General features: G+C 45.2%; 1 protein-coding gene across 1 annotated transcript in view; it reads left to right on the top strand.

Annotated features, from left to right (window-relative positions):
• The first annotated feature begins 1,629 nt into the window (after positions 1 to 1,629).
• ttc6 (tetratricopeptide repeat domain 6) overlaps positions 1,630 to 26,680 on the top strand; it is a 162,015-nt gene continuing 136,964 nt past the window's right edge. Inside the window, exons 1-7 of the mRNA XM_067992173.1 lie at positions 1,630 to 1,698; positions 2,194 to 2,353; positions 9,135 to 9,315; positions 9,622 to 10,165; positions 13,048 to 13,177; positions 14,457 to 14,629; positions 23,370 to 23,506. Of these exons, the coding sequence (XP_067848274.1) occupies positions 1,630 to 1,698; positions 2,194 to 2,353; positions 9,135 to 9,315; positions 9,622 to 10,165; positions 13,048 to 13,177; positions 14,457 to 14,629; positions 23,370 to 23,506 (1,394 nt within the window). The remainder of the gene's footprint in view (positions 1,699 to 2,193; positions 2,354 to 9,134; positions 9,316 to 9,621; positions 10,166 to 13,047; positions 13,178 to 14,456; positions 14,630 to 23,369; positions 23,507 to 26,680) is intronic.

The raw sequence follows: 26,680 nt of genomic DNA, 5'->3' as shown, positions 1-26,680 counted from the left end.
TCTCTGTCTCATCGCATTGAAGTCGGCCTTACCCAAGTCTAGAATCTTAGCAGCTGACTCACTTTTTTCTTTTTCAAACACTACATTGAACTCGATCATGTTATGATCACTATTGGATCGATGTTCGCGTACAGTTAAGCCGTTAACTAAATCTGGTTCATTACTCATTACTAAATCTAGTATGGCTTGCCCCCTTGTTGCCTCTAGGACATACTGCTGTAGAAAACTATCCCGGACACACTCAAGAAATTCCCTACCTTTCTGACAGTTGCTAGTCTGCTTTTCCCAATCTATGTGAAGGTTAAAGTCCCCCATTAAGACCACTATGCCTTTCTTACATGCTTGTCTAATCTCTGCATTTATACAATCTAGCACTTCAGATCAAATCAAAAATGTTGTAGCACTGATTTGTGTAGTTTTGACATTTAACATATGCAACCACGCTTGCAGCATATAATCTTGTTGAATCATTTCTATACCAATACTACAGGATCACATGAAGGTTTGTGACTTGGCCATGGATATGTACCAATGGGATGAAGAGGATGAAATGGAACAGGAACAGGAAAATTTGGAAGAAAAAGCTGCTCTGGTATGAACCACCAATGCTTTTTTATTTCATGTCTGATGCAACAAATCCAAGATTTCTGTTTCAGGAACTAAAAGGGCCGATTTTCCTGACCCTTGCATCCAGGGAATAGCTATTTTACCAAGCGCAAAAGTCAGGAAAAAGGAATGGACATCTGTTTCGCCAGGTCTCTGTCCCTTTTACATTGCCCTGGGATTTCACGGGCTTCGCTGGGGGCGGGGCAGAGCTGGGCCTGCACCTGCACTTGCACCTGCACCTGTGGCTGTGCTTGTGTCTGCATTAGGCACAGGCTCATTGATGCAATGCAAATGAGTCAAGAAGGGTTGCTCCTGGCCTCCCGTCTCATTTTCCAATTGCAACACTAGCTGAGCACCCCAGTGCAAGGGCACCCTGTGAAACGTGACATTTTGCCCTGTTTCTGGATCTCCACTGATGGAAGGCCTGTTGGGATACTGGGAGCAGGCCAAAGGCAGGAAGATAAATGCTATTTTCTATTTTTTTCATGGGATGTTTTCAGGTAAATGGGGGTTTTCTTGTTGCTGATCTCCATCAGCAGCCAGTCGGTCCCGATCTTGGAAGCCCAACATGCAGCTGCAAACCTGAGAGGTCTTTCCTATCCCTTGTGCTGAGGGTGGGCCAACGCTGGGGTTCTCCTGGGCCATGTTAATGGCCTGGGACAGGAATTGCTTGTGCTCCTGAACCTGTACCATGCTTGGGCAGAGGGCAAGGAAATTGGCTCCAAACTGTTTGTATAGATATGTTTCAGTATTGTAAAAAATATAGGGCCTGATTTTACCAGGGGTGCGAGTTCTCAGTGGGTGGTCCATCGGGCGCATGGAAAACGCGGCCGGTGAATTGAGTGCGTCCCGCGCGCGATTGCAGGATAATTGAGGTAATTACCCGGCCGTTACGGGTTCTCCGCTTCTCAGTTGCGTGCCGGCGGCCTGCGCATGCGCAGTGACGTCTGAGCGATGGTGGAGCTCTATTTAAAGGGGCAGTCCACCAATGCCCCTCCAGCTGCAAACAAGAGGTAGCGCAACATGGAGCAACCCAGGGGTAAGGCTGCCCCACGATTCTCAGACCACGCACTCCAGCTGCTGCTGGACGGGGTAAGGAGGAGGAGGGAGACGCTGTTCCCCAGCGACGGAAGGAAGTGCCCTGGCTCCGCCACCAGGAAGGCATGGGAGGAGGTGGCGGCGGAGGTCAGCAGCAGGGGCAACACCACCAGAACTTGGATCCAGTGTCGCAAGAGATTCAATGACCTCACCAGGTCCGGGAAAGTGAGTACACTAACGCACTCTCCCACACTCCGTCTTCCACATCACCTCAAACACCTCACAACCCCTTCTGCACTGACACCACAGCACTCCCGCAACAATCCTCACAGCCACTCAACTATCATCCTCACCGTGCCTGCACGTACCCACCGTCCCTGTCCCCACTCGACCACTACCACACACCCCAATCCCTATACAATGGGATGGGGATGTGGCACACGCATCCTCCCATCCATCTGCCACACGCTCAACCCACCCACACCAATGCTTGAAGCGTCTCACAATGCAATCATCACTCAATTACGCATTGGTGTTTTACCTTCACAGGAGAAGAGATGCAAGAACGCCCGGGAAAGGGCACGCACCGGAGGGGGCCTGCCACACCAGGTGGTTCTGACGGACGCCGAGGTGGACGTGTTGGAGATTAGCCACACGCTACATTGCCTGTCCGTGGCGGATGGCGAGGCTGGGTCTGCAGAAACGTCCAGTAAGGGAAAGCTGACACTCAGCACTCATGATCGCGAATGATCTTAGCATCACCTGGCATCTGCCGCACCGCAACATTTGTCCACATGCCTGATATTGCCCTCTGTTCTCTTGCAGGGCCGTCTGCGAGTGCCGTGTCCGTTGAGGGCGATTCCTCAGAGGACATGCCGGTCTCTGAGGGGGCATCGTCACATATGAGCCAAGCATCCACCAGCGCAGATACACAAACCTCGGTGGGTCCCCCCCCTCAATTAGTTGGGATTGCACATGGTGAGTCACCACGCACATGTGAGCATGAGCAGACCCTGGTGGCAGGATCAGCCGCGGAGGGTCCGCGTCGGTTGGAGCACTCTTCTCCAGGCTCTGCTCAGCCGGACCCAGTTGCTGAACCCAGGGGGCCACCAGTCAAAAGGAGAGTCGTCGAGGGGCACCAGCACATTGCCGAGGTACTGGGAGAGGTGCCACGCGCACTCTCCACAATCGCGCAGAGGATGGAAGAGTCCAACTCCTGCATGAGGGGAATGGTGGCACAGGTACAGGAGGGTATCGCCGAGATAGTGTCGCAGGGACGTGAAGGCATCTCTGAGATAGTGTCGCGGGTAGGTGCGGGAATGTCTGCGGTGGAGGACAGGCTAGCCTCCCTCGAACGTCACGCACAGCTCAACATTGAGTCCATGCAGGCCCTGACAACGGCTGTTCGGATTCAGGGTGAGCAACATTCTGCCGCCATAAACAGGTTGACAGATACATTGGAGGTGGCCTTGCAAGGCCTCACACATGCCATCCAAACCACCGTCCAGCAGGGTGGAAGGAGTGATGTGGGCCTAGGCCATGAGAGGGAAGATGGTGAACGGGGACATGGAAGTGGGGACGCCACTCAAGGTGCCCCCACGTCTCACCCGTTGCCCCCCTCTCAACCAGTGCCCGCAATGGTGCCTCCTCTCCAGGTGGCCGAGTCTGCCCCTGCACAGGTGCAGGAGGAGCAGTCTGTGGAGGTGCCCTCACGGGCACCGAAACCCAGGGAGCGTCGGCCCAAAGCATCTACCCGGTCAGGGCACGAACAGGAGCAACCTGCCACTACCTCTGCTGGAGCCACAGGGGTAGCACCACGTAGGGGTTCACGAAAACGTAAAGCAAAGGTTTTATGAACACAAAGGGAATGCACCAGGGTGTCTGACAAATTGTTATGTTTTTATTTTTAGTCCTTGAATGGACATACACAATAAACACAATTGTTCTCACCACTGCTGCCACCTCTTGTCCATTCTTCAGCGGCTTGTGCAATAGGTCCCTTCCGTGCGCCTCATCATGACGACGAACACCTGGTCCCACCCATTGGGCATAATACAGTGGGTGCAGGAGTACTGGCACCACTCTTCTGTGGAGGGGGCTGGTATGGACCCTCGTCTGTGCACGTGATGAGATGTGAATGCCTCAGACAGTGTGATGTTAGGAGAACCGTTGGCATATGAGTGCCTCCCTGGCCTGACGAGCATCCAGGTGAGCCGGTGTTCGGCCCATGGGTCGTTCCTCCTTCTCTCGCTCGTACTCCTCCTCCTCCTCCTCCTCCTCATCGTCGTCCTCAATGTGGGTGGCGGGTGTGCATGGGGCCTCCTCCAGCGGAACCCCTCTCTGTTGTGCCATGTTGTGCAGGGCACAGCAGACAACTATAATTCGTCCCACTCTGAGTGGCGTGTATTGGAGCGCTCCCCCAGAACGATCAAGGCACCTGAAGCGCATCTTGAGCAGCCCTATAGCCTGCTCAATTGTAGACCTGGTAGCAATGTGGCTGTCATTATATCGACGCTGCGGTTTGGTGATGGGGTTCCTCAGAGGTGTCATAAGCCACGTGTGCAGGGGATATCCCTTGTCGCCGAGGAGCCAGCCGTTGCCGGTGTTGGGTGCGTGGAAGAGGGGCGGGACGGTGGACTCCCTGAGGACGAAGGCATCGTGGCAGCTGCCAGGGTATCTGGCGCACACGTGTAGGAATCTCTGGCGGTGGTCACAAATGAGCTGGGCGTTCATGGAGTGATACCCCTTCCTGTTGATGAACAGCCCTGGCTCATGTGGAGGTGCCTGTATTGCTATGTGGGTGCAATCGATTACACCCTGCACCCGTGGGAAGCCAGCCACAGCATGGAATCCAACCGCCCTCTCCATCTGGCTGCGCTCATCCATGGCGAAGTTGATGTAGTGCGAGGCCCTGTGGAACAACCCATCGGTGACCTGCCTTATGCACTTGTGTGCAGACGACTGAGAGACCCCGGTGATGTCCCCGGTGGCACCCTGGAAGGATCCGGAGGCAAAGAAGTTGAGGGCAGTGGTGACTTTGACGGCGACGGGTAAGAAGATGCTGCTTGGTCCATCCGGGAGCAGCTCGTCATTAAGGAGGCTGCAGATGTCGGCGACTACCTGGCGAGTGACTCTGAGCCTCCGTATGCACTGCTGCTCAGAGAGGTCCATGAAGTTGAGCCTCGGTCTGTAGACCCTGTGCGGAGGGTAGTGCCTCCTGCGACGCATCTCTCTCTGCGGTTGCCCTCCCTCCTGCTGTGCAGGTGGGTGTGCCACAGCACCGTGTTGTGGGGATCCACGTCTCTGAGGCGGACGGCGTGGATTGCGAGGCTGCTGGGGCTGGTGATGCTGTTCGTCCTCCGAGGATGTCAAGGCGGCCCCCATCTGGCAGGTGTAGGTCTGAGGGGTTGTGCACTGTAGGTAAGTGTGTCCTCGCACCGGGGTTACGGTTCCACGTCGGTGAATCTTCTTGCTTGGAGGAGGGTGGTGGAGGGCAAGCGTTGCCCTATGTTACGGAGTGTCCTCCTGCGTTGGTGAAGGCTCTCCCCCCCACCTGTGGAATGCACCTTGCCAGCTGCCACAGGCTGCTGGCTGCAACACGTCCGTTTGGAGTGAGAGTGTTTCCCCCATTATGGGAAACAGTCTCAGTTCAAGGTAAAATCCCACCCTTCCTAATAAAACAGCTCAATCAGGTCAGTTAATGACCTGAAATAGCTAAATAAATACTCTCAAGTGGCATCCCGCTGGCTTTAATTGCCTGCGGGATTCCCACCAGCTGGGGCTGCGCGCGCACGCCGGCGCATCAGCGGGGAACCCGGAAGTGGGCGGGATCGAGGCGGGATCCGGTCGGGCTCCTGCATTTCACGATTTTCGAGGCCCCCCCCGCCGAGAACGCACCCGATAGCGGGTGCTAAAATCGGGCCCATAGAGTATATGATATCATTAATAGCATCTTGTGATACATCTTTTCTGGAATATAAAAAACTCATAATTGAGTTGGGGCAACTGCAGTAATGTACTGCCCATGGCGTGAATGCTCTAATTGTTTAAATGGAGGCTGATTTAAAGTTTTAAAAGGCTACTTCAAACCAATAGAAAGACACCTTCTTTGAGGATTTTTCTGAAACAGGTAGCTGTTAAGTAATTTTTTTATTTGAGAAAAATAATTTTTTAGAAGTTCATCTTTAATAAACTTATGACAAGGTGTCTGTCTTTGCAGATGGGGCTTGAATCTTCACCACATTTCCAAGGCTAGGTGAATCATCACACACCCTTATCTAGCTTTGGGTTTCCATTGTCTTCATATGAGTTGGATGCTCTGCCACCATCTTTCTTTTCATGGCAGGACCCCGAGATTATTGTCCAATGCTCTTTATCCAGAAGCTGACATATTCAGCTCTCTTTCTTCCGCCCTAACTGTGTGCCTCAGCCCCGGCAGTGGGATATTTTCTTTTTGTTTTCTGCACCAGTCATTCTGTGGTCTCTCTGCGTAAGATTGCTAATGCATGCATGGTTAGAGACAGTTTTCTGCTGTAAGCCCAAGCCCACTAGGAACTGAATCACCCAGACTTGTTTCAACTGCCCTTTCAGCCAGCAAATAAAGCATCCCGTTAGTCTGGGCTAGATTTTGGATTGAATCATCAGACCTCCTACCCGGGGTGCTGGTGGCCGAAAAAGGAAGTGTTCGAACCTAGTGCCCGTTGCTGCTGTTGTGGTGGCCGCCGCCATTTTGCTGGAGTCCCCTGAGCAGGCAGCCCGGGTGGTCGCCTGAAGATGGCGCCAAGCTGATTAAAATACTTAAATTGAGGTCCATATGACATCCACGTTTCAGCCAGTATCAGCTGATGTGCTCCTCCCGGTCCCACAAATCCAGGCTTGGCCACTGCCACTCTGGCACCGTCTTCCACCAATTGGGGGCCCCCCTTTTCCAGGAACCTACCTTCCTCAAGCCTGGAGGCTGGACGTGCTGCCTGAATTACAGTGAGCTCGGTTTCTGGTTTAGGGTTGCCATCTCTGGTTGGGTGTATTCCTGGAGGCTTCAACACATGACCTCCTGCCTTCAACCACCTTGTCCAGTAAAACAGCCTTTTCTTCCCATCTCCAATATTTTTATAACTAATAAACAGAAGTGTTCAAAAAAAATGGAAAGAAACATTTTTTTAATGCCACCGGGAGTTTTCTCCTGGGTTGCTTGCAACAGTGTCCAGGAGATTAATCTTTAATTCCTGGAGATTCCAGGACAATCCTGGAGGGTTGGCAACCCTATTCTGGCTGCAGCCCACTGGCCCGATGCAAATGAGGCCCAGGCCTCCTGGCAGGTCTACCAGTCATCCATCCAACGTGTTCCACTGGCCAGCCTCCGGATACCGCTCTGGAGGTAAATTTAGCTCAAGTTTCAGAAATGAAAGAATAATGTTTAAACCTATGCTCTTCTTGCATAATAGTCCCCCCCCACCCCGCCTCCTTCACCATGTGGTGGCATTCAGTATGTTTCTGAGATATTTTTCACTTTTGAAAAGGTATTCCGCAGTTGCTGTTACCACTGTGAAGTCTGTAAATCTTTAACCTGGATTGGAGTGGAGAAACTGCGGGGCCGAATTAAAAAAAATGTGAAATTTCTTTTAAATGTTTGCAAGGTCTGTCCGTCTGCCTGTGTTCAGCCCTAAGGCAGGTCCTAACTTAAGTCTCACACATGAGATTCTTGAGCCACTTATTAGGAAAGACTAGTTGAGGTGGTTTCCATCTTCAGAATACATTCTTGTAGGTGGGCTGTGACCGAGGCTAAACAGCAGCACCTACCCTTTATGATGGAGGAGGGGGGGTTCGCTCCGTCCAGACGCGAGTACCCCACTAGATGTCAACCCAGTATTTAGAGACCACATTGTCGTCTCCACTTGTTGGGGGCTGTTTGGAGCGGGGTTTGAACCCTTCGTCTTCTGGCTCAGAGGCAGGATTGCTACCACTAAGCCAGAAGCGCCATCCATGTTAGTGTGGCAATAACTAGTAAATTGTAAAAGGTTTTTCAAAAGTGCAGGAAAAAAGTAGATTCAATTAATTTAGTAATAGGGGCTCCAATTTTAACTACAGGCCAGATTTTGGCTCTCCTGAACAGGCGCCAAGGACAGCCAGCGGGGTGCTTTTAAAAATATGGATGGTGGGTCTCAATGATGTAAAAATCGCAGTTGGGTGCCAATTACTAGGCACCCTGAGCAGGAAGCAGCAGTGAGTTTCCCGTCAGGCCCTAGAAGGACAAGAGCAGCATGCACATGGGAACAACACCACCTGCACATTCCCCTCCAAGTCACACACCATCCCGACTTGGAAATATATCGCCGTTCCTTCATCGTCGCTGGGTCAAAATCCTGGAACACCCTTCCTAACAGCACTGTGGGAGAACCTTCACCACATGGACTGCAGCAGTTCAAGAAGGCAGCTCACCACCACCTTCTCAAGGGCAATAAGGGATGGGCAATAAATGCTGGCCTCGCCAGCGTCATCCCATGAACAGATGAAAAAAAGGCCTACCCAGCAGTGAAGAGGCTTGAGTTCAGAGGAGTGCTCCTTCGAGCCCCACACGGAAAGCTTAGGCCTCCTCTGCCAGATGACTTAGCTGTGACAGTTTGTTCTCTTGGAAGAAGCCAGAATGTGAACATCAGTTTGGAGTGGGATTTAAACTTGGCCCTTGTAACTTAGAGACCAGTGCTTCGTTGCCTAGTTACTAGGCAACCTTTCAATTTCTGACCAGTGCAGTGATTTTGTGATTTTACCCAGTGTGGTATTCAATGATCTTGTTAAATCAGCCATGTTTTGAAATAATTATGTGAAGGACTTTAGTTTCTAGTAAATTATATCTATTTTGTTTCAGTTAAGGACAATGTTCAAAAAGCACAAATCATTACCAGATCTACGATCATTTTCATTTTATTCTTCCAACGAGCCGTTTAGAAACAGTGGCTTTAAGGTACCTTTTACATTTTACACCATGATTGACTGAATTTGAAGAAAAAAAAAATCACATTGGGTATTTTGTTTTTATAAATACAGGACAGAAGACCCTAGATAGAGTTGCCTTGTAAATAATGGGATATTTGCATTGTCTATTTCAAAATATTAGAAAATCTTTCCAAAAGACATTTTTATATGTATGTTATAAATATTAAAGTTAATTATTAGCAGTGAATACACCTTTTGCATATGTGCTCTTTTTATATTTTAAAATGTATTTATTTTGGCAATAAAAGACCAGAATGTATTAGCTGTTTGAAAGAGAAAGAAAGAAAATTTAACAACATTTTTATATTAACAACTTTGTTTTATATTTGGTATAGGCAGTACAGAGAAGTAAAAGAATTTTATTTTCCTTGCAACTCAGGCAATGATCTCGGAACCTACAGTATACCATGCTGAAATAAAGCCGAGACTAATTATATATGTACCTTTGAGTGACGTTGTTGACCAGCCTTTGATTTACAAGTGTAAATCTTTACCAGACCTCCATGTTTTTGATGATGAGGCGATGCTGAAGATAGCTACTCGTTTTCAAAGTACGATGAAGGAAATTGAACTCCAGAGGCAACAATTAATTGAGACTTCGTTACGGACAACTATGGAACATGGACATGCAAAGAAACATCCATCAAAAGACAATCATACTACAGAAGTTCCTCAGTTGTTGGATTCAGAATCATCAAACAAAGCACCTGTTGAAAAAAAGCAGCCTCTAAATGGGGCTTCAGTAATACAAAAAATGGTTATTGAAACAACAACAACAAAAAAAGCGATTTACCGAAAAAAAAATAAAGTTCGTATGCGAAAAACATTATCCTTACAAAAGCTAGCTTTTGTTTCCCAAAAACTGGCAATGCCTCCAAGAGTTCTCATTAGGTTTATTAATTTTCATTTTAAAACAATTGATTAAAATTATAATAACATTGCAGATTATAATTTATAATTTAACATTTAAACTCTCTTCAACAGACGGGAATCTCTGCCTTCAGCAATTCGTCTGAATGTGATCAGCAAGAAAGAACCTTGTAGTACCAATCTCCAGCGAAGCTCTAGCCTTCCTTCCTTTTTTGACTTTGAAGCATATATAAAGGTGCAAGGAGGAATCAGTAAGCGGGTAGTTGTCAGAGAATGGGTCAGAACTATTTGGAACACATGGTTTGATGAAATCTTCCCTCCATTGAAGGAATCCAATGGAACAGATACTGATGAAAAGGAGAGCCTGCTGGTTCTTAAAGAAGAAGAACCTTCTCATTTGCATAGCAAACTGAGGGAGATACAACTACAGAATTTACTGCCGTCAAGGGAACAAGAAAAAACGGAAGTGTATCCTTATTATTTGGATCCTACGGTTCCTGATCCTGTAGTCACTCAGGCTGCCTTGCAGTCTGAAGTTAGTAAACTAATACACCTCATAAATGTAAAGGGTGAATCCACTGCATTTAATTACTGCCGGCGAGGAGCTTTGTACAGAAAATTAGGACAGCTAAAGTCCGCCATGGAAGATTTAAACAATGTAGGTGCATTCAGAATTGAAGATACTAGATTTGTTATAATATTGTTGGAAGCTGTCCTGTATTACTTTATAGTCAGTACAATCTAGTGCAGCATTATGTTTTTCAATGTTTTATTTGTTATTAGTCCAAATGTATGTACTTTACTTGCCTTTTTATAGTATGAAGAATAATTAGTTGAGAATTGAGAGAGAAAAAGAAAAACTGATTACTGGAAATTTGAAAGCAGTTTTAATCAAGAATCATATCCAAAACAATAAGCTTTCTTTCTCTTTCAGATGCTAAGTGAAGTGCTATGCATTTCCATCTTTTCATGATTTTATTTATTTGCTGGTAAACGCGGTGTAAGGATTGAGTTAACATCTATCTCTATTTTAAAAGTTTGATGATGTTACACTGACTTCTTAAATACTCTCCAGTCATGCTTTCTTCATCACACTGTTTCCATCATGCCTATCTGTTACACTTTTCTGTCATGAGTAAACTTACCTCTTCATTTTACTTACTTCCGATTGAGTTCTCCAATTTCATTTCCAAGGTATTTGGGCCTCCTAAGCTTCCAATATAGCATGCAGGAAGCGCATGTTCATTACGAGCCAAAAGTGTGCTGGAAAATATTCAAAGGAGAGACACTCGATTGATACCTAGATCAAGGGCCCTTTGATATCAGGGTAGGCTTAGAGAACTGGGACTGTTTACTTTGGAAAATCATTGACTGACTGGGATATGATGATTCTGTCCATGTGGATAGGTTATTTGAGCTGGATAGGCAGCAGAGAACTAGCAGGTATCAGGAAAAGGTACAAAAGCATGGATTTAGGGCAGATGCTAGATAGTACTTCTTTTCGCAGAGAGTCATCAACCTCTGTAATAGTTGGTTAGTGTGTGCAGTGAGGTGCATTCATTGCAACTGTTCAAAAGATAGCTGGACAGGAATTGGATTGATTGTGATTGGAAGACATCTCGAGTTCACAGGTACTAATGATATCAGTAACTGTGGTCTCCTGGAGCTTGCTTGGTTGCTTTCCGAGATTCATAGATTGAAGAGGAATTTCCCATTTTTTTCCTCTAAATCGGCCTAAGGGTTTTTTGGGGAATTTTTCCCTCTGGCAGGAGATTGCATGGCCGCAAAGATAGGTTGGGATGAAATTGATGACGCGTGTGGGTTGCACAGTTAGGATGGGTCAGGAACCACTGGTCTCTTCCTGTTCTGTTTTGAATGTTTATATGTCAGTATGACCTCTAATTGACCTGAAGATCTGCTAAAAGCAATCGGCTTGTAATTGATTTCAATAATGCAGAGCAGTTTTGCCTTCTAGCCATAAAGGGACACATGCCTGCACACAGCAGTTTTATACAGAATTCTGTTTTATACAAAATTTATCGTTCTAAAACTGCACATCCTCTGATTTACCATGAATAACTCAATGGGAGATCTACCAGTTTCAGGTTGATTCAAGGAGCTGCTCACCTTACATTTTTTGTTACAGCTGCAAAAAATCTTGCAATGCTGGTGCTTCTGAACTGGAGCCTGGAACTGATAATGACATTCCAGTTTGCAAGTGACGAATTGAGACTTGGGGGTGAATTTTAACTGAGAGCCAGGAAGGGATCGGGGGAAGATTTCCGGATGTGAAACCCAGAAGGTAAGTGGGCGGGTCGCATGAGGCCCATCAATTTCACTTCCGGGTTTCGCACCCGGCATCCATCCTGATTGACAGGCTGGCTGGCTGTTGGCCAGGAAGACCTGCTGCAGCAGGCCGCAGCTGGGGATCAGAGGGAGGGAGGGATCATAGGCTGGGGAGAGGATCGGGTGGGGGCCGGGGAGAAGATCGAGGAGGGGATGCCTGGGAGAAAATTGGAGGGCTAATGAAGAAATCAGAGGTTGCTGGAGGTTGGGTGAAGAGCTGGAGGTAGGTGGGGTCGACCACGGGGGGAGGAGGGTCCCCCATTGGGAGGTGGGGGGGGAGCATCCACTATGGGGGGTGGGCATCATTGGGGGGAGCGTTGGCTGATCGCGGGGGACCTGTTGGCCAGGTGTGCTTGTTGGGCCTGGGTGAAGCACTGCTGTTCCTCTGGGCCCACAAGCAGTGCAATAAAGGCACTCACCTCATGTATCCGGCCCTTCCCGCCTGCTTTCACCTGATGTGAATGGGAAGCGATGGGAAACCTGAACAGGTAAGGTTAAATTCATTTTATTATTCCATTATACAAAATATTAAGTATCTCGAGTATCCCAATAAGGTACATTGCCCTTTTAAGTATTGGTCCACCAACTTGAGTGGGAGCTGGACTTCCTGGTGTCTGCTCTCCGCACGTAGACAAACCTGCCTGGGTTAAACCCAGAAGCAGGCGTGTTGGAGCTGGGATGCCGTCCCGCTCTGAAAAACGAGTATTTTTACTCTCACCTGCCCCCAACCCACCTGTTCTTGGGGGTTAAAATTTACTCCTTTATCTCTGATTAACTTGAACTCTTCATTTACTTAATAAACATTAGACCATGTGGCCCTAAAATCACAAGACAACCTAAACACAATTTCACCTTAGTAGAATAATACACTATGCTTTATGTTGTATAACACGCCTGTTTTAATAATACAGCACAACATTTGACTTACCATGAACAATATGATGGGAGATCCACTTGTGTGTACATTTGTGTGTGTGTGAGTCTATTGAAGGATTGTATGTGTTATATTGGTAGTAGTGGAGCATTCTCTTTTTTTTTACATACATGAATTTATTATTGTTTTTGTTTGATTGAATAACTTATTAACTGCAAATGCAGTAAGGATTTGTTTATAGTGCTTGTGTTTATCATTGGTCAAAAAATGTAAATAACGAAAATTCCATTCAAATATTAATTTAATTGTTTTTGATTTAGGCCATTAAATTAGAACCGTCATTGGTTAATGCCTATTGGCACAGACATTTCATTTACCTTCTTCAGATGAGAACATCTGATGCACTAGATGATCTGAATTTTGTGCTTAGACACAATAAAAATCATGCAGGTATGATAACTAAATTATTTGTTTTATATTTTTCAGATTTAGCCAGAATTGTTCCGTTCAATCATATTTACAACTGGAAAATATATGTTTAGATATTTAATTACACAGGATTTATAATTGCAGATAAATAAATATAATGGGCCCAGAATTTGCTGTCAAAATAACAGTGAGGCTAATGGCGCTTACTGTTATTTATACATAAAGCAACTTCAGGCGCGGGCAGATATGTGGTTAAATGCGGAAATCCGTCGTTAGCTTTGTGAAAATGGCATCTCGCTGTCTACCTCACCATTGAAATACATTGAACGGCGTGAAGTTCCTGTATTTGCATGGTAGATTTGAACCAAACTCGCCATTTAAAGTTAAGTTAAGTCATTTCATGTCTAAGTACCCTTTTAACGATGTGATAAGTGTTAATTACTGGCAGTCAACCTCTCTGGCATTGAAAATTAACTATTACAAGTGTGGAGTCTCATTCCTTCAGATTTTAATTATTGTTGGAGATTTTAAAAAAGATTTAAATTACATTTTTTTTCTTATGCTTTCTGTCTCTTTTTTTCTTTCTCTCTGAATCCAATCTTTCTTTCCCTCTTTATTTCTCTTTCTGTACCTTATTTGACATTGAATTCACTATTCTAACTTAACACTTCCTTCTCAGTCCTTGTGCTGTTAATTTGATTGGTTAAGGAGATACACAATTGCTTATGCTGTTCACTCAGATCCCAGATGCCCTGTAGAGGGCGCCACGCCATTTCCATCTCACACTTGCAGCAATTTACGGCACAAAATATCAATGAGATTAAACGGGCAAGGGCAAGTCTAACTAACGGCGGGCACCGTTCGTTGCCCTGCTACAGTAAATTCTGGGCCAATGCCTCTAGCATTGTTGCTAATTTCAAACAAATTTTATTAATTAACATCTTAGAATTAATATGTGGAATAAAATATTAACAATACGAACAAAATAATTTTAAGCTAGATATAGTTTCATAAGATTGTAGTTTTTTTTTAATCAGAATTTTTTCTTTTCATTTTGCATTTCCTGTCATTAAAATAAGGCTTTGTACATGAGGCAGGTAAATGAGTTTTGTTCTTTTGAACTTTTGTTCTTATGACCCTTTGTGCTGTTTGAATGAATTTGAGGCTGAGGTTGCAAGATCTGGCACATGAGGCAACTCATTTGCCTACCTCATGTACAAGGATTTTGGAAACTACTTCCACAAAATTGAATCAAGTTTATATAAAGTTATTTACTATGTTATCAATTTTTTGCTGTTAGATGCTTACACATCAAAGGCAGACATTTATAGAAACAAAGGGGACATTACAATGGCGATCATAAATTATTCTCAGGGACTCAAGTGCAGACCTGATGATGACGTCTATTTTAGAAGAGCTGAGATGTACGAAGAGAACAATGATCTACTTATGGCTATGGAAGATTATCGTATGGCAAGTTTACCTACTTGTGATGGCATTTTATAAATTCAAATTTGTTTTTTCAACAAGTGGATATGATCACATAGATTTGTTAATTTTCTTCTGAAACTTAAGTTTTCTCCAGGTTCTTTCCTGTCTTTTTCAAACTGTGCCAATATAAAGCAGCAGAATTTGATGACCAGTAGTTTCAAAATGCTTTGACTTGATGATCATTGTAAACCGAACAAATATAAATGTATACAGTATTACTAAATGAGCTTAGTTTTGGCTTGTGATAGGTTCTGGTTTCTTTGAAACTACTAAAGTTCAGGAATTTTGAGTTGAAACTCAGGATACCGAGACACGTGAGGATGAATTTTCCGATGTTGGCTGCCTATTGTGCCTTAAATCAGGTGGCCAGTCTCGAAAGGTTTACTGAAGTCCTGTCCCATCAGAAATGGGCTGAGTTTGTATCCCAACATATTTTCCTGTGGGCAGGACGAGTGGCAGTAGAAGTGCCAACCTCAAACAGGCAGGAACTTCACTTGCGTATTACTTTCTGGGTGTCTACTTCAAATGGATATTCTTTATATTTGGTGTCCTGCAAGCCAGAAAAATGGGAAATGGTGTGCAGGGTACCAAATGTATAGAATGTCCATTTGAAACACATCATGGGTCACAAGGTGGCAATAAGTAACCTGGAGGCACTGGAAAGGACACAGTAATATAATAGTAAATCTGTTTTAGCCATTGATTAACTGTTTTCTTCATTTTTATTTTGTTCCCCCCCCCACTGCTAGCACTTTTGTTCTTATGACCCTTTGTGCTGTTTGAATGAATTTAAGGTTGTGAGGTTGCACGATCTAGCTGCCAAGTACCCGGTAAACGAGACAATTCATTTACCTGCCTCATGTGACTTTCAATGAGATATGTACGGCCGTATATGTGCATTCAGGATTGGATTCTTCTCCTATCAGCGCACCCACAACAACTGAGACTCAACTGTTAATTCGATGGGAGACTCCATAACAAATGGCCTGCTGTGGCCTGAGTCTTGGCTGCACCTTCTTGCAATCATGCTGCATTGTTGACTTATGGGGGCTATACTATGGAGTGGCACAGAGGGCAATCATCCTCACAACCACCCAAAGCAGCATCATCTACATTTGAGCAACCATCATATACAGGGTAGGTTGTTGGGCTGCTTCACCACTTGCCTGTTGCCTTATGCCTACACACATTGAGTTTCCTTTCCCTTCATTTTTGCTTCTTCTTAGTCCCCCGCCATTCCAGCCTTGAAAAAGACTGCTATGGGTTTAGGTGGCCTTTGAGGCTCTCCAAAGTCTTTCAGAACTTTTATCCCCGTATTGTGATACTCTCCTTTAATTGTTTTCATCCTTTAAATTTGAATTACATGTAATTTTCCATTCCCACCACGAGTATGCTCCCTACACCCTTTCAAATCTACACCTGTAACTATGATAAGAGTGTAATGGCAGATCAAGAAATCTTTGTGGGTCATCAGTCAAGAAGCCATTTGAGCCTGCATGTGCAAGGGCAACAAAACAATCTACAGGAGAACTGGGGAATTCATCCATTTTGTGAAAACTCTTAGACAGCAACATGAAAGGGCTGTTCAGTTTTACCAAGTTGCTTGATTCCTCTGAGTTCATTGCAAGCTCCTACTGTGGAGCCATTGAATTTTCTCAAAAGGATTCCATTCCCTCATTTGTTCAAATTATCTGTGATCAGTTACATTGAATCCAAATTTGCAGGGAGTTGTCACGATGCATTTGCCATGAGACACTCCAGAGAAGACAGTTAAATTGTCAAGGTGGCTTCTTAGAGACAAGATGTACTCCTTGCTTCCATGGCTCAAAATCCTACATTGACGGCCAAACTCACCAGCAGAACATCTCTACAACGAGGCCCATGCATCCACCAGAGTGGTCATTGAGAGGACTGTAGGGGGTTTGAAGGCAAGATTTTGCTGCCTTGATAGACTAGGATGGGCACTGCTCCAAGTGGGTCTCTCACTTCGTAGTTACTTGTTTTGCCCTTCACAACTTGGCAATTCAGAAAGGACTGGACACGGAATAGCAAGAGGATGTGGGTCCGGATGCTAGAGTTCAGTATCAGGAGGATCAATACTTGGTGCCAGGGATATTTGTCGGAAGATCATTAGTAGAACTTTCTCCTCAGATTAAAGTGGTACCCTTAGCAACATTCCATTGTAACATGTCCCCAGCCTTCCTGCCAATTCCAATCCATTTGTTACTAGCTTTGTAGGGCTGTTTGATTTGAATTTTAAAGATGCTTGGGATGCAGTTGGTTTAGTGGCATGGATGCCCAACCTGTCTTCCTAGGACCAGCTGTGGCCCCCGAGCCCATGTAATCCAGCCCTTGAAGTTCAGGCAACTCAGACTATTTGCATTTATATTTTTTATTTGCTTGTTTGACCTGTTTGGATTTTGTGGGCTTGGAGGTTTGGAATGGGCTGTTTTTAACACTCTTATCTTAATGGTGGATAAATCCTAACCGAGAACATCAAATTCTGATTGTGTCAGCAATTTGAGATATATGCAAATTAACAGCAGCATTGATTTAAACTTTATAAGTGACCTCCGAGGTTCCATGGTATATATCTATTTGGCCAATGAAGACAAATAGGTTAGACACAACGACTTTAAGATGTTCAACTATCAGAGTGCCTACCTTTGAATCCCATTCTTGGCTGACATTTCAGTTCATAGAATCATATAGCACAGATGGAAGCCATTCAGCCCATCGTGCCTGTGCTTTAAAGGAGCTATCCAATTTGTCCCACTCCCCTGCTCTTTCCCCATAGCCCTGCAATTTTTTACTTTTCAAATATATATCCAATTCCCATTTGAAAGTTGTTTTTGAATCTGCTTCCATCACCCTTTCAGGCAGTGCACTCCAGATCATACCAACTCGCTGTGGAAAAAAAATTCTTCTCATTTCCCTTCTGGTTCTTTTGCCAATTATCTTAAATTTGCGTCTTCTGGTTACTGACTCTCCTGCCAGTGGAAACAGTTTCTCTTTATTTACACTATCAAAAGCCTTCATAATTTTGAACACCTGTATTAAACCTCCCCATAACCTTCTCTACGCTAAGGAGAACAATCCCAGCTTCTTTAGTCTCTCCACATTACTGAAGTCCTCCATCCCTGGGACCATTCTTGTAAATCGCCCCTGTACCCTCTCCATAGCCTTGACATCCTTCCAAAGGTGTGGCCCAGAATTGGACACAATACTCCAGCTGAGGCCTAAGCAGTTCAGTGGCTATTTTAAAAATGATTTCTTGGGACGTGGGTGAGGCTGGAAAGGACGCATTTATTGCTCATCACTAGTTGTCCTGAGAAGGTGGTGCTGAGCCTACTCCTTGTGCAGTAGATATATTGATGGTGCTCTTACGATGGTGTTAGGTAGAGAATTCCAGGATATTGACCCAATGACAATGAAGAATGGTGATTTACGTCCAAGTCAGGATGTTGTGTGACTTGGAGGGTTACTTGAAAGTGATGGTTTTTCACAGCAATTCTGCTCCATCCTTCTCAGTGATAGAGATTGTAGGTGTGGGAGGTTCTGTCTTAAGTGACCTTACTGAGTTGCTGCAGTGCATTCAGCAGATCGTACATATTGCAGCTACAGTGTGCCAGTGGTAGAGGAGGTGGATATTGAATCCAGTGGCAGGGGCACCAATCAAGTGAACTGCTATGTCTTGGATGGTGTTGAGCAAGTGGTGAGTATTCCATCACACTAAAGACTTGAGCCTTGTAAGTGGTAGAGGCTTTGAGAGGTCAGGAGGTGAGCCAGTTGAGGCAGAGTACCCAGACTCCATCCTGCACTTGTAGCCACAGTGTTAACTTGGTTGGTCCAGTTCAGCTTCCGTTTAATGGTGACTCTCAGTTTTGTTGCTATTATTCTTATTTGGTTTCAGGTTAGTAGGGAAGAAAGTTGGCTTGCTCCACAAATGGACACGAAGTTGGCGGACTGACTGCTCCACTATGCTGGCCTCATTTAAATACTGCTGGTGAGCTGCAGGAGTCAAATGGGCTCCCCACTGCAGCTCACCAGTTAGGGAAGGGGGGGAAGTTGGCTGGCTCTGACCCAAAGCCGGTCGTTAGGTCAGGTCATGGAGGTGGGGAGGCAATTCCGAGAGTGGGTGGGTGTGCTTTAAGCATGCCGGCAGTAGGCTAGAGTTTGTTGTGGGCCTAGAAGGAGCAACAATGCTCTGTTAAGCCCGACCTGGACCGTAAGCATGCTGGACAGCATACTGACCTGGTGGAATGAAGCAGAGCATGTGCGGCACAAGTTCCACCTATTTATACCTACATTTTGCATTCAGGGGTCACACAACCTTACCTACGACGATTGTAGACCCTGATTTTCATAATTAGGGAGCCTGTTTCAAGCGTGCGCCTTGGTCGACTAAATGTCGCCTGAGCTAGCCTGGTGTGACGTGAAATTCAGAGGCCGAATGCCCATTTTACGGGCATAAAACAGTTGGCTGTAAATTGAATTTCTCCTCCAGTGACTCCCCACATTTGATAATGTTGTTCCTGTTTGGTAATCATTGCAGTTTATTTGCAGTTGAATATCTTTTCTGCAATTTTGGGACATAAATCTTACCATTACACAGCAGCAGATCCAAGCTTTGACACAGCTGAATGCTGGTGATTCTTTTCAGATATTTACAGGAGGTGTGGACTGAATTGCAGTGGGACAAAAACATTCACTAAATGCAACAGGTTTATGATTTCTAATAGATGCCTAGGATGCTAAACAGTTGTTAGGCTTGTGGCCTGAGTATTTTGACTGACAACTTCCACCTGAAATCTTATATCTGTATAGTAGTCAAAAACAAAAACTTTTCTTGTAACATTGGGGTTGATTTTCATGGAGGTTCTCCCCGTTGCCTGCTACAACTTCAGCAGAAGACCCGCGGAAACCCCAGTAACACAGCATAAATGCTGTTTCTCCCTAGTTTCCTTGGATCTTCCACCAATTAGGTGACCGTGAGAAATCTGATGGAAATTCAACCCCAATATCCTTTAGAGAATTGGAGAACTGCACTTAATGAAAAAAAGTGCAGAAAGACTTAGAAATTGGAAAAAAATAAAAACTGAAACAAACTTCAACAAGACAAAAATAAATGAGTTATTTTAAGATTGTGAAACCCTGTAGTAAGTACAGCAAAAACAATTACTTATATTTATATAGCATCTTTAATGTAGATAAACATCCCAAAGCTCTTCACAGAGTCATGATCAAAAATCTGGAGGTGACAAATGCATGGATGAGGGTTTCAGCAAGAGGTGGACGGTAGGGATAGAAGTCGGTAATGTTACAGAGGTGGAAGTTGGCAGTCTTTGTGATGGAGAGGATATGAGGTCAGAAGCTGAACTCAAATTTAGAATCTTCTCTGCTTGAAGGAGAACAACCCCAGCTTCTCTCCACATAACTAAGTCCTGCATCCCTGGTACCCTTCTAGTAAATCTTTTCTGCACCCTTTTCTCTAAGGCCTTGACATCCTTCCTAAAGTGTGGTGCCCAGAATTAGATACAATACTCCAACTGGGACCTAACCAGTGATTTATAAAGGTTTAGCATAACTTCCTTGCTTTTGTACTCTATGCCTCTGTTTATAAAGTCAAGGATCCCATATACTTTAACAGCCTTCTCAACATGTCCTGCCACTTTCAAAGATTTTTGTATGTGTAACCCCAGGTCTCTCTGTTCCTGCACCCCCTTTAAAACTGTACCATTTAGTTTATATTGCCTCTTCTCATTCTTCCTACCAAAATGCATCACTTCATACTTCTCTGCGTTAAATTTCATCTGCTATGTGTCTGCCCATTTCACCAGTCTGTCTATGTCCTCCTGAAGTTTGTTACTATCCTCCAGATTGTTTATTACATTCCCGAGTTTTGTATCATCTGCAAACGTTGAAATTATACCCTATATACCCATGTCCAGGTCATTAATATACATCAAAAAGAGTAATGGTCCTAATAACGACCCCTGGGGAACACCACTGTATAATTCCCTCCAGCCTGAAAAACAACCATTCACCACTACTCTCTGCTTTCTGTCCCTTATCCAATTTTGTAGCCATGCAGGCACTGCCTCTTTAATTCCACGGGCGTTAATTTTTCTTACAAGTCTATTATGTGGTACTTTTTCAAATGCCTTTTGAAAGTCCATACACACGACATCAACCGCATTACCCACATCAACCCTCTCAGTTACTTCATCAAAGAACTCAATCAAGTTAATCAAACACGATTTTCCTTTAACAAATCCATGCTGACTTTCAAGTGCCAATTAATTTTGTCCTGGATTATTGTCTCTAAAAGTTTCCCCACCACCGACATTAGGCTGACTGGCCTGTAGTTGCCAGGTTTATGCCTCCTCTTTTTTGAACAGGCTTGTAACATTGGCAATCCTCCAGACTGTTTAGTTCAACCTGAGACAGTGGGTGAGGAGGAGCATGGAATCATTGGAAAGGATACGGAGTTTGTGGCAGGGGTAGAAGACAATGGCTTTGACCTTTCCAATGTTTAGCGAGAGGAAATTGTGGCTCAATTAAGGCTGGAAGTTGGACAAGCAGTCTGACAACACAAAGGCAGTGGAGGAGTCGAGAGAGGTAGTTGAGAGGTAGAGCTGGGTGTCATCAGCTTACATGTGGAAGCAGACCCTACATCTGAGGATGTTATTGTCAAGGTGCAACATGTAGATGGGAAAGAGGAGAGGCCAGGGATAAATCACAGGGAGACTACAGAGGTAACGGTATGGAAGAGAAGCCATTGCTCTGACTGCAATCCGATAGCTAAGAGTGAAATCAAATGAAAGCAGTCCCACTGAGCTGGACAACAGAGGAGAGGCATTGGAGAAGGATGGTGTGGTTGACCACGTCAAAGGCTGTAGAGAGGTCAAGGAGCATGAGGAGGGATAATGCAACATGGTCATAGTCACAGAGAATATCATTTAAAACTTTGGTCGTAAATTATTTACTGATGAAAGCTACATAAATTTGTATTATTTGTTAAAATTAAATTTTTACTTTTAATTCCTCACCTTCGGCGTGATTTTAACCCCCAATAACGGGTGGGATGGGGGCGGGTGGGAGTTGAAAATAGTTGTTTTTTTGGGTCGCAACCGCAAAATTTTCGGACTTTGCATTCTCAGTGGGAAGCCTGTACTTTTACCCGCCCAAATTAAACCTAGAAATAAAGCCGGGTTGTGACCCAAAAAACAACTATTTTCAACTCCCACCTGCCTCCAACCCACCCGTTCTTGGGGTTTAAAATCACCCTCCTTGTGTTTTATTTTGTTCATGTTTATACGTTTTTGAGTCAAAATTCTGCAGAAAGTTGCAAAACATAATCTGAAACAAAATTAGACAGTGTGTAGTAGGGATAATTTTTCAACTTTGTCCCCGCCACAAACTCCGTTCCCTAGTCACCAACTCCATCCCTCTCCCCGGCCCCTGTCTGAGGCCGAACTAGACGATTCGCTACCTTGTCGTCCTATTTGACCCTGCGATGAGCATCCGACCCCATATCCACTCCGTCACCAAGACTGCCTACTTCCATCTCCGTAACATCGCCTGTCTCTGACCCTGCCTCAGCTCATCCGTGCTTTTGTTACCTCTTTATTCGACTATTCCAATGCTCACTTGGCCAGCTTCCCACCTTGCACCTTCCATAAACTTGAGCTCATCCAAAACTCTGCTGCCCGTATCGTAACTCCCACCAAGTCCCATTCACCCATCGCCCCTGTGCTCGTGGATCTACTTTGGCTCACGATCCGTCAACACCTTGAGTTTAAAATTCTCATTCTTGTTTTCAAAATTCCTCTATGGCCTCATCCCTCCCTATCTCTGTAACCTCGTCCAGCCCTACAACCCTTCCGACGTCTCTGCGCTCCTCCAATTCTGGCCTCTTGTGCATCCCCGATTTTTATCGCTCCACCATTGGCAACCGTGTCTTCAGGTGCCTAGGCCCTAAGCTCTGGAATTCCCTTCCGAAACCTTTTTGCCTCTCTGTCTCTCCTCCTTTAAGACACCTCCTTAAAACCTACCTCTTTGACCAAGCTTTTGGTCACCTGTCCTAATATCTCCTTATGAGGCTCATTGTCAAATTTTGTTTGATAACGCTCCTGTGAAGCACCTTGGGACATTTTACTACGGTAAAGACGCTCTATAAATGCAAATTGTTGTTATTGTTTGCTATTACAGCAAGAAGCATCATTAGGAGATCATTGGAAATTCAGGGTGCACTACATATGACTTGCTGACCTGTAATTATAATGGTCGGAAAATCATGTGCAGTGTATGCCCAAATTTCTGATATGGACTTTCAGTCGGTGAGGCTCCTCGCTAGCAATACAAAGTTAGAAAAGGTATGCTGATGAATTTAGTTTATTCAGAATGCAGTTCAGGTAAGGGAATTTGTGTTGATGAGAAAATGCATTAATACAAATTCTAAAACAGAGCAATGTTTGGTACAACATGGAGTGTTTGGTGTAGGATTGTTTAAAAAGTATGCTCTTAAATTAATCATTTCCTTAAAAATTGTGTATATTGATAGAAATTAATGTTATGGATGTAACATATTCTGCTGTTAAATTATTAGCCTAATTTTATACTTCCATAAAATCGTAATCAGTTGATCAAAAAAGTGGTAAATGAAAGAGTGGTATAGTTACAAATATGATGATGTGGCATTCTATATATTTTATTGTAGGCTTATACTTTGAACCCAAAGAGAACAGATGCTATGATGAAACGTGGTTTATTTTATTTTGAGAATTCCAACTGGAATATAGCAATTCAAGAATTTACAACATTGATTAAGCAGGATGGTGGCAATGCTAAGGCAAGGTAAGCTACACAACTTTAAAACAAAAACTTCTTTTCTACATTGCAAAAATTAGTCAAATTATGAAGTACACTTAGAAAGTACCTTCGCCATTAATTTCCACCGAGGTTCTTCCAATCGTCCACCGTATCTTCGTGAATGGTGGTGGACAATTAAACAACTAACGGAAGGGGGAGGCTCCGTGAACATCCCCATCCTCAATGATGGCGGAGCCCAGCACGTGAGTGCAAAAGACAAGGCTGAAGTGTATGCAACCATCTTCAGCTAGAAGGGCCGAGTGGATGATCCATCTCGGCCTCCTCCCAAGATACCCACCATCACAGAAGTCAGTCTTCAGCCAATTCGATTCATTCCATGGGATATCAAAAAAACGTCTGAGTGGACTGGAAACAGCAAAGGCTATGGGCCCCGACAACATCCCGGCTGTGGTGCTGAAGACTTGTGCTCCAGAACTAGCCGCACCTCGAGCCAAGCTGTTCCCGTACAGCTACAACACTGGAATCTACCCGACAATGTGGAAAATTGCCCAGGAATGTCCTGTTCACAAAAAGCAGGACAAATCCAATCTGGCCAATTACTGCCCCATCAGTCTACTCTCGATCATCAGCAAAGTGATGGAAGGTATCGTTGACAGTGCTATCAAACGGCACTTACTCACTAACAACCTGCTCACCGATGCTCAGTTTGGGTTCCACCAAGACCACTCTGCTCCAGACCTCATTACAGACTTAATCCAAACATGGACAACAGAGCTGAATTCCAGAGGTGAGGTGAGAGTGATATCAAGGCAGCATTTGACCGAGTGTAGCATCAAGGAGCTCTAGTAAAATTGAAGTCAAAGGGAATCAGGGGAGAAACTCTCCAGTGGCTGGGGTCATACCTAGCACAAAGGAAGATGGCACTGGTTATTGGAGGGCAATCATCTTAGCCCCAGGATATCGCTGCAGGAGTTCCTCAGGGCAGTGTCCTAGGCCCAACCATCTTCAGCTGCTTCATCAATGGCCTTCCCACCATCATAAGATCAGAAGTGGAGATGTTCGTTGATGATTGCACAGTGTTCAGTTCCATTCGCAACCCCTCAGATAATGAAGCAGTCCGTGCCCGCATGCAACAAGACCTGGACAACATCCAGGCTTGGGCTGATAAATGGCAAGTAACATTCACACCAGACACGTGCTAGGCAATGACCATCTCCAACAAGAGAGAGTCTAACCACCTCCCTTGACATTCAACGGCATTAGCATTGCCGAATCCCCTCCCATCAACATCCTGGGCATCACCATTGACCAGAAAGTTAACTGGACCAGCCATATAAATACTGTGGCTACAAGAGCAGGTCAGAGGCTAGGTATTCTGCGATGAGTGACTCAGCTTCTGACTCCCCAAAGCCTTTCCACCATCTACAAGGCATAGTCAGGAGTGTGATGGAATACTCTCCACTTGCCTGGATGAGTGAAGCACCAACAATACTCAAGAAGCTCGACACCATCCAGGACAAAGCAGCCCGCTTGATTGGCACCCCATCCACCACCTTAAACATTCACTCCCTTCACCACCGACGCACCGTGGCTGCAGTGTGTACCATCCACAGGATGCACTGCAGCAACTCGCCAAGGCTTCTTCGACAGCACCTCCCAAACCCATGACCTCTACCACCTAGAAGGACAAGAGCAGCAGGCACATGGGAACAACACCACCTGCACCTTTCCCTCCAAGTCACACACCATCCCAACTTGGAAATATATCGCCGTTCCTTCATCATCGCTGGGTCAAAATCCTGGAACTCCCCATCTAACAGCACTGTAGGAGAACCTTCACCACACGGACTGCAGCAGTTCAAGAAGGCGGCTCACCATCACGTTCTCAAGGACAATTAGGGATGGGCAATAAATGCTGGCCTAGCCAGCGACGCCCACATCCCATGAACGAATTAAAAAAAAGATTTCAAAAAGGTTTATCATTTTACTAGTTTACAGAAATCCATACACATTAATTATCATCCAGATGTAAGCCCGTAGTGCTTGTCTTAAGTGTTCTATTACTTACTCTAATGCTGCTACAAGATGCTGTCCCAAAAGTTTCAGCATGGGAGGTAGAAGGCTGCTGTGGCTGATATGAGGGCTTGAATTGCTCATGGTTGGTGATCTCTAGGAGCTCGGATCTCAGAGGGCTTTGCTGCACATTGCAGCAACCTGGCAACTGCTGCGGCAGTCTGGCCAGGTTGACTTTCTCACACCAGGACTGGCCTTATTTGAGGGGATGGCAATGGTGAGAAATGCTGTCATCCTGACAGAGGGCAACACGTTCCAGTTTCACTTCTTTTGCATGACTGTCCCTGCTATCTGGCTGCAGCTCAGCACTCCTACTGATCTGTGGGACAGCAACCTGCAAGAGATCTGTGATCTGATTGAAGCTCCATCCATTTGGTTTCCCAGCCTGTCCAATGCAGGGAAGATAGTGGTCCCAATGCCTGCATTATGCCAGTATGCGCATCCCCGAGAGATGCTATTACTGGTGCCACAGATTCCTGCAAGGTGGGCCCAGATGCCTTATCCATTGATGTGGCCAAACACTCCATGGTTGACTGTAGAATGTCAATTCCATGTGTCAGAACCCCGCAAGTTGGCAGTGGACTCCTCCATAACCTCCAACATGTTGTGGTAGCTTCCTGCTAGGCAGTCCAATGCATTTAGCAATTGCTGGTGCACAGGAAGCATTTTTCTTTTAAAGGCTGGGCAGCTAAAGTCTGCATTTCTGTCCTTTTCAGCAGAGCTAGTACCCAATCTTGCACTCCAGTGAGACAATTCCTGGATTGTCCTTTCCACTTGCATCCCACCTGCTCACTCGTGCTCCGTACATCAGCCTGTGCAAATCCCTTTAAATCACTAATCACTCCGCTGTTCCAGTACAGCTACAACACTGGCATCTACCTAACAACGTGGAAAATTGCCCAGGTATGTCCTGTCCACAAAAAGCAGGACAAATCCAATCCGGCCAATTACCGCCCCATCAGTCTACGCTCAATCATCAGCAAAGTGATGGAAGGTGTCGTCGACAGTGCTATCAAGCGGCACTTACTCACCAATAACCTGCTCACCTTTGCTCAGTTTGGGTTCCGCCAGGACCACTCGGCTCGACCTCATTACAGCCTTGGTCCAAACATGGACAAAAGAGCT

This window comes from Heptranchias perlo, chromosome 10 (assembly GCF_035084215.1).
Source record: "Heptranchias perlo isolate sHepPer1 chromosome 10, sHepPer1.hap1, whole genome shotgun sequence".
In the NCBI taxonomy this organism is placed as follows: Eukaryota; Metazoa; Chordata; class Chondrichthyes; order Hexanchiformes; family Hexanchidae; genus Heptranchias; species Heptranchias perlo.
The sequence above is the reverse complement of the archived record's forward strand: the minus strand, read 5'-3'. Positions and strand labels throughout refer to the sequence as shown.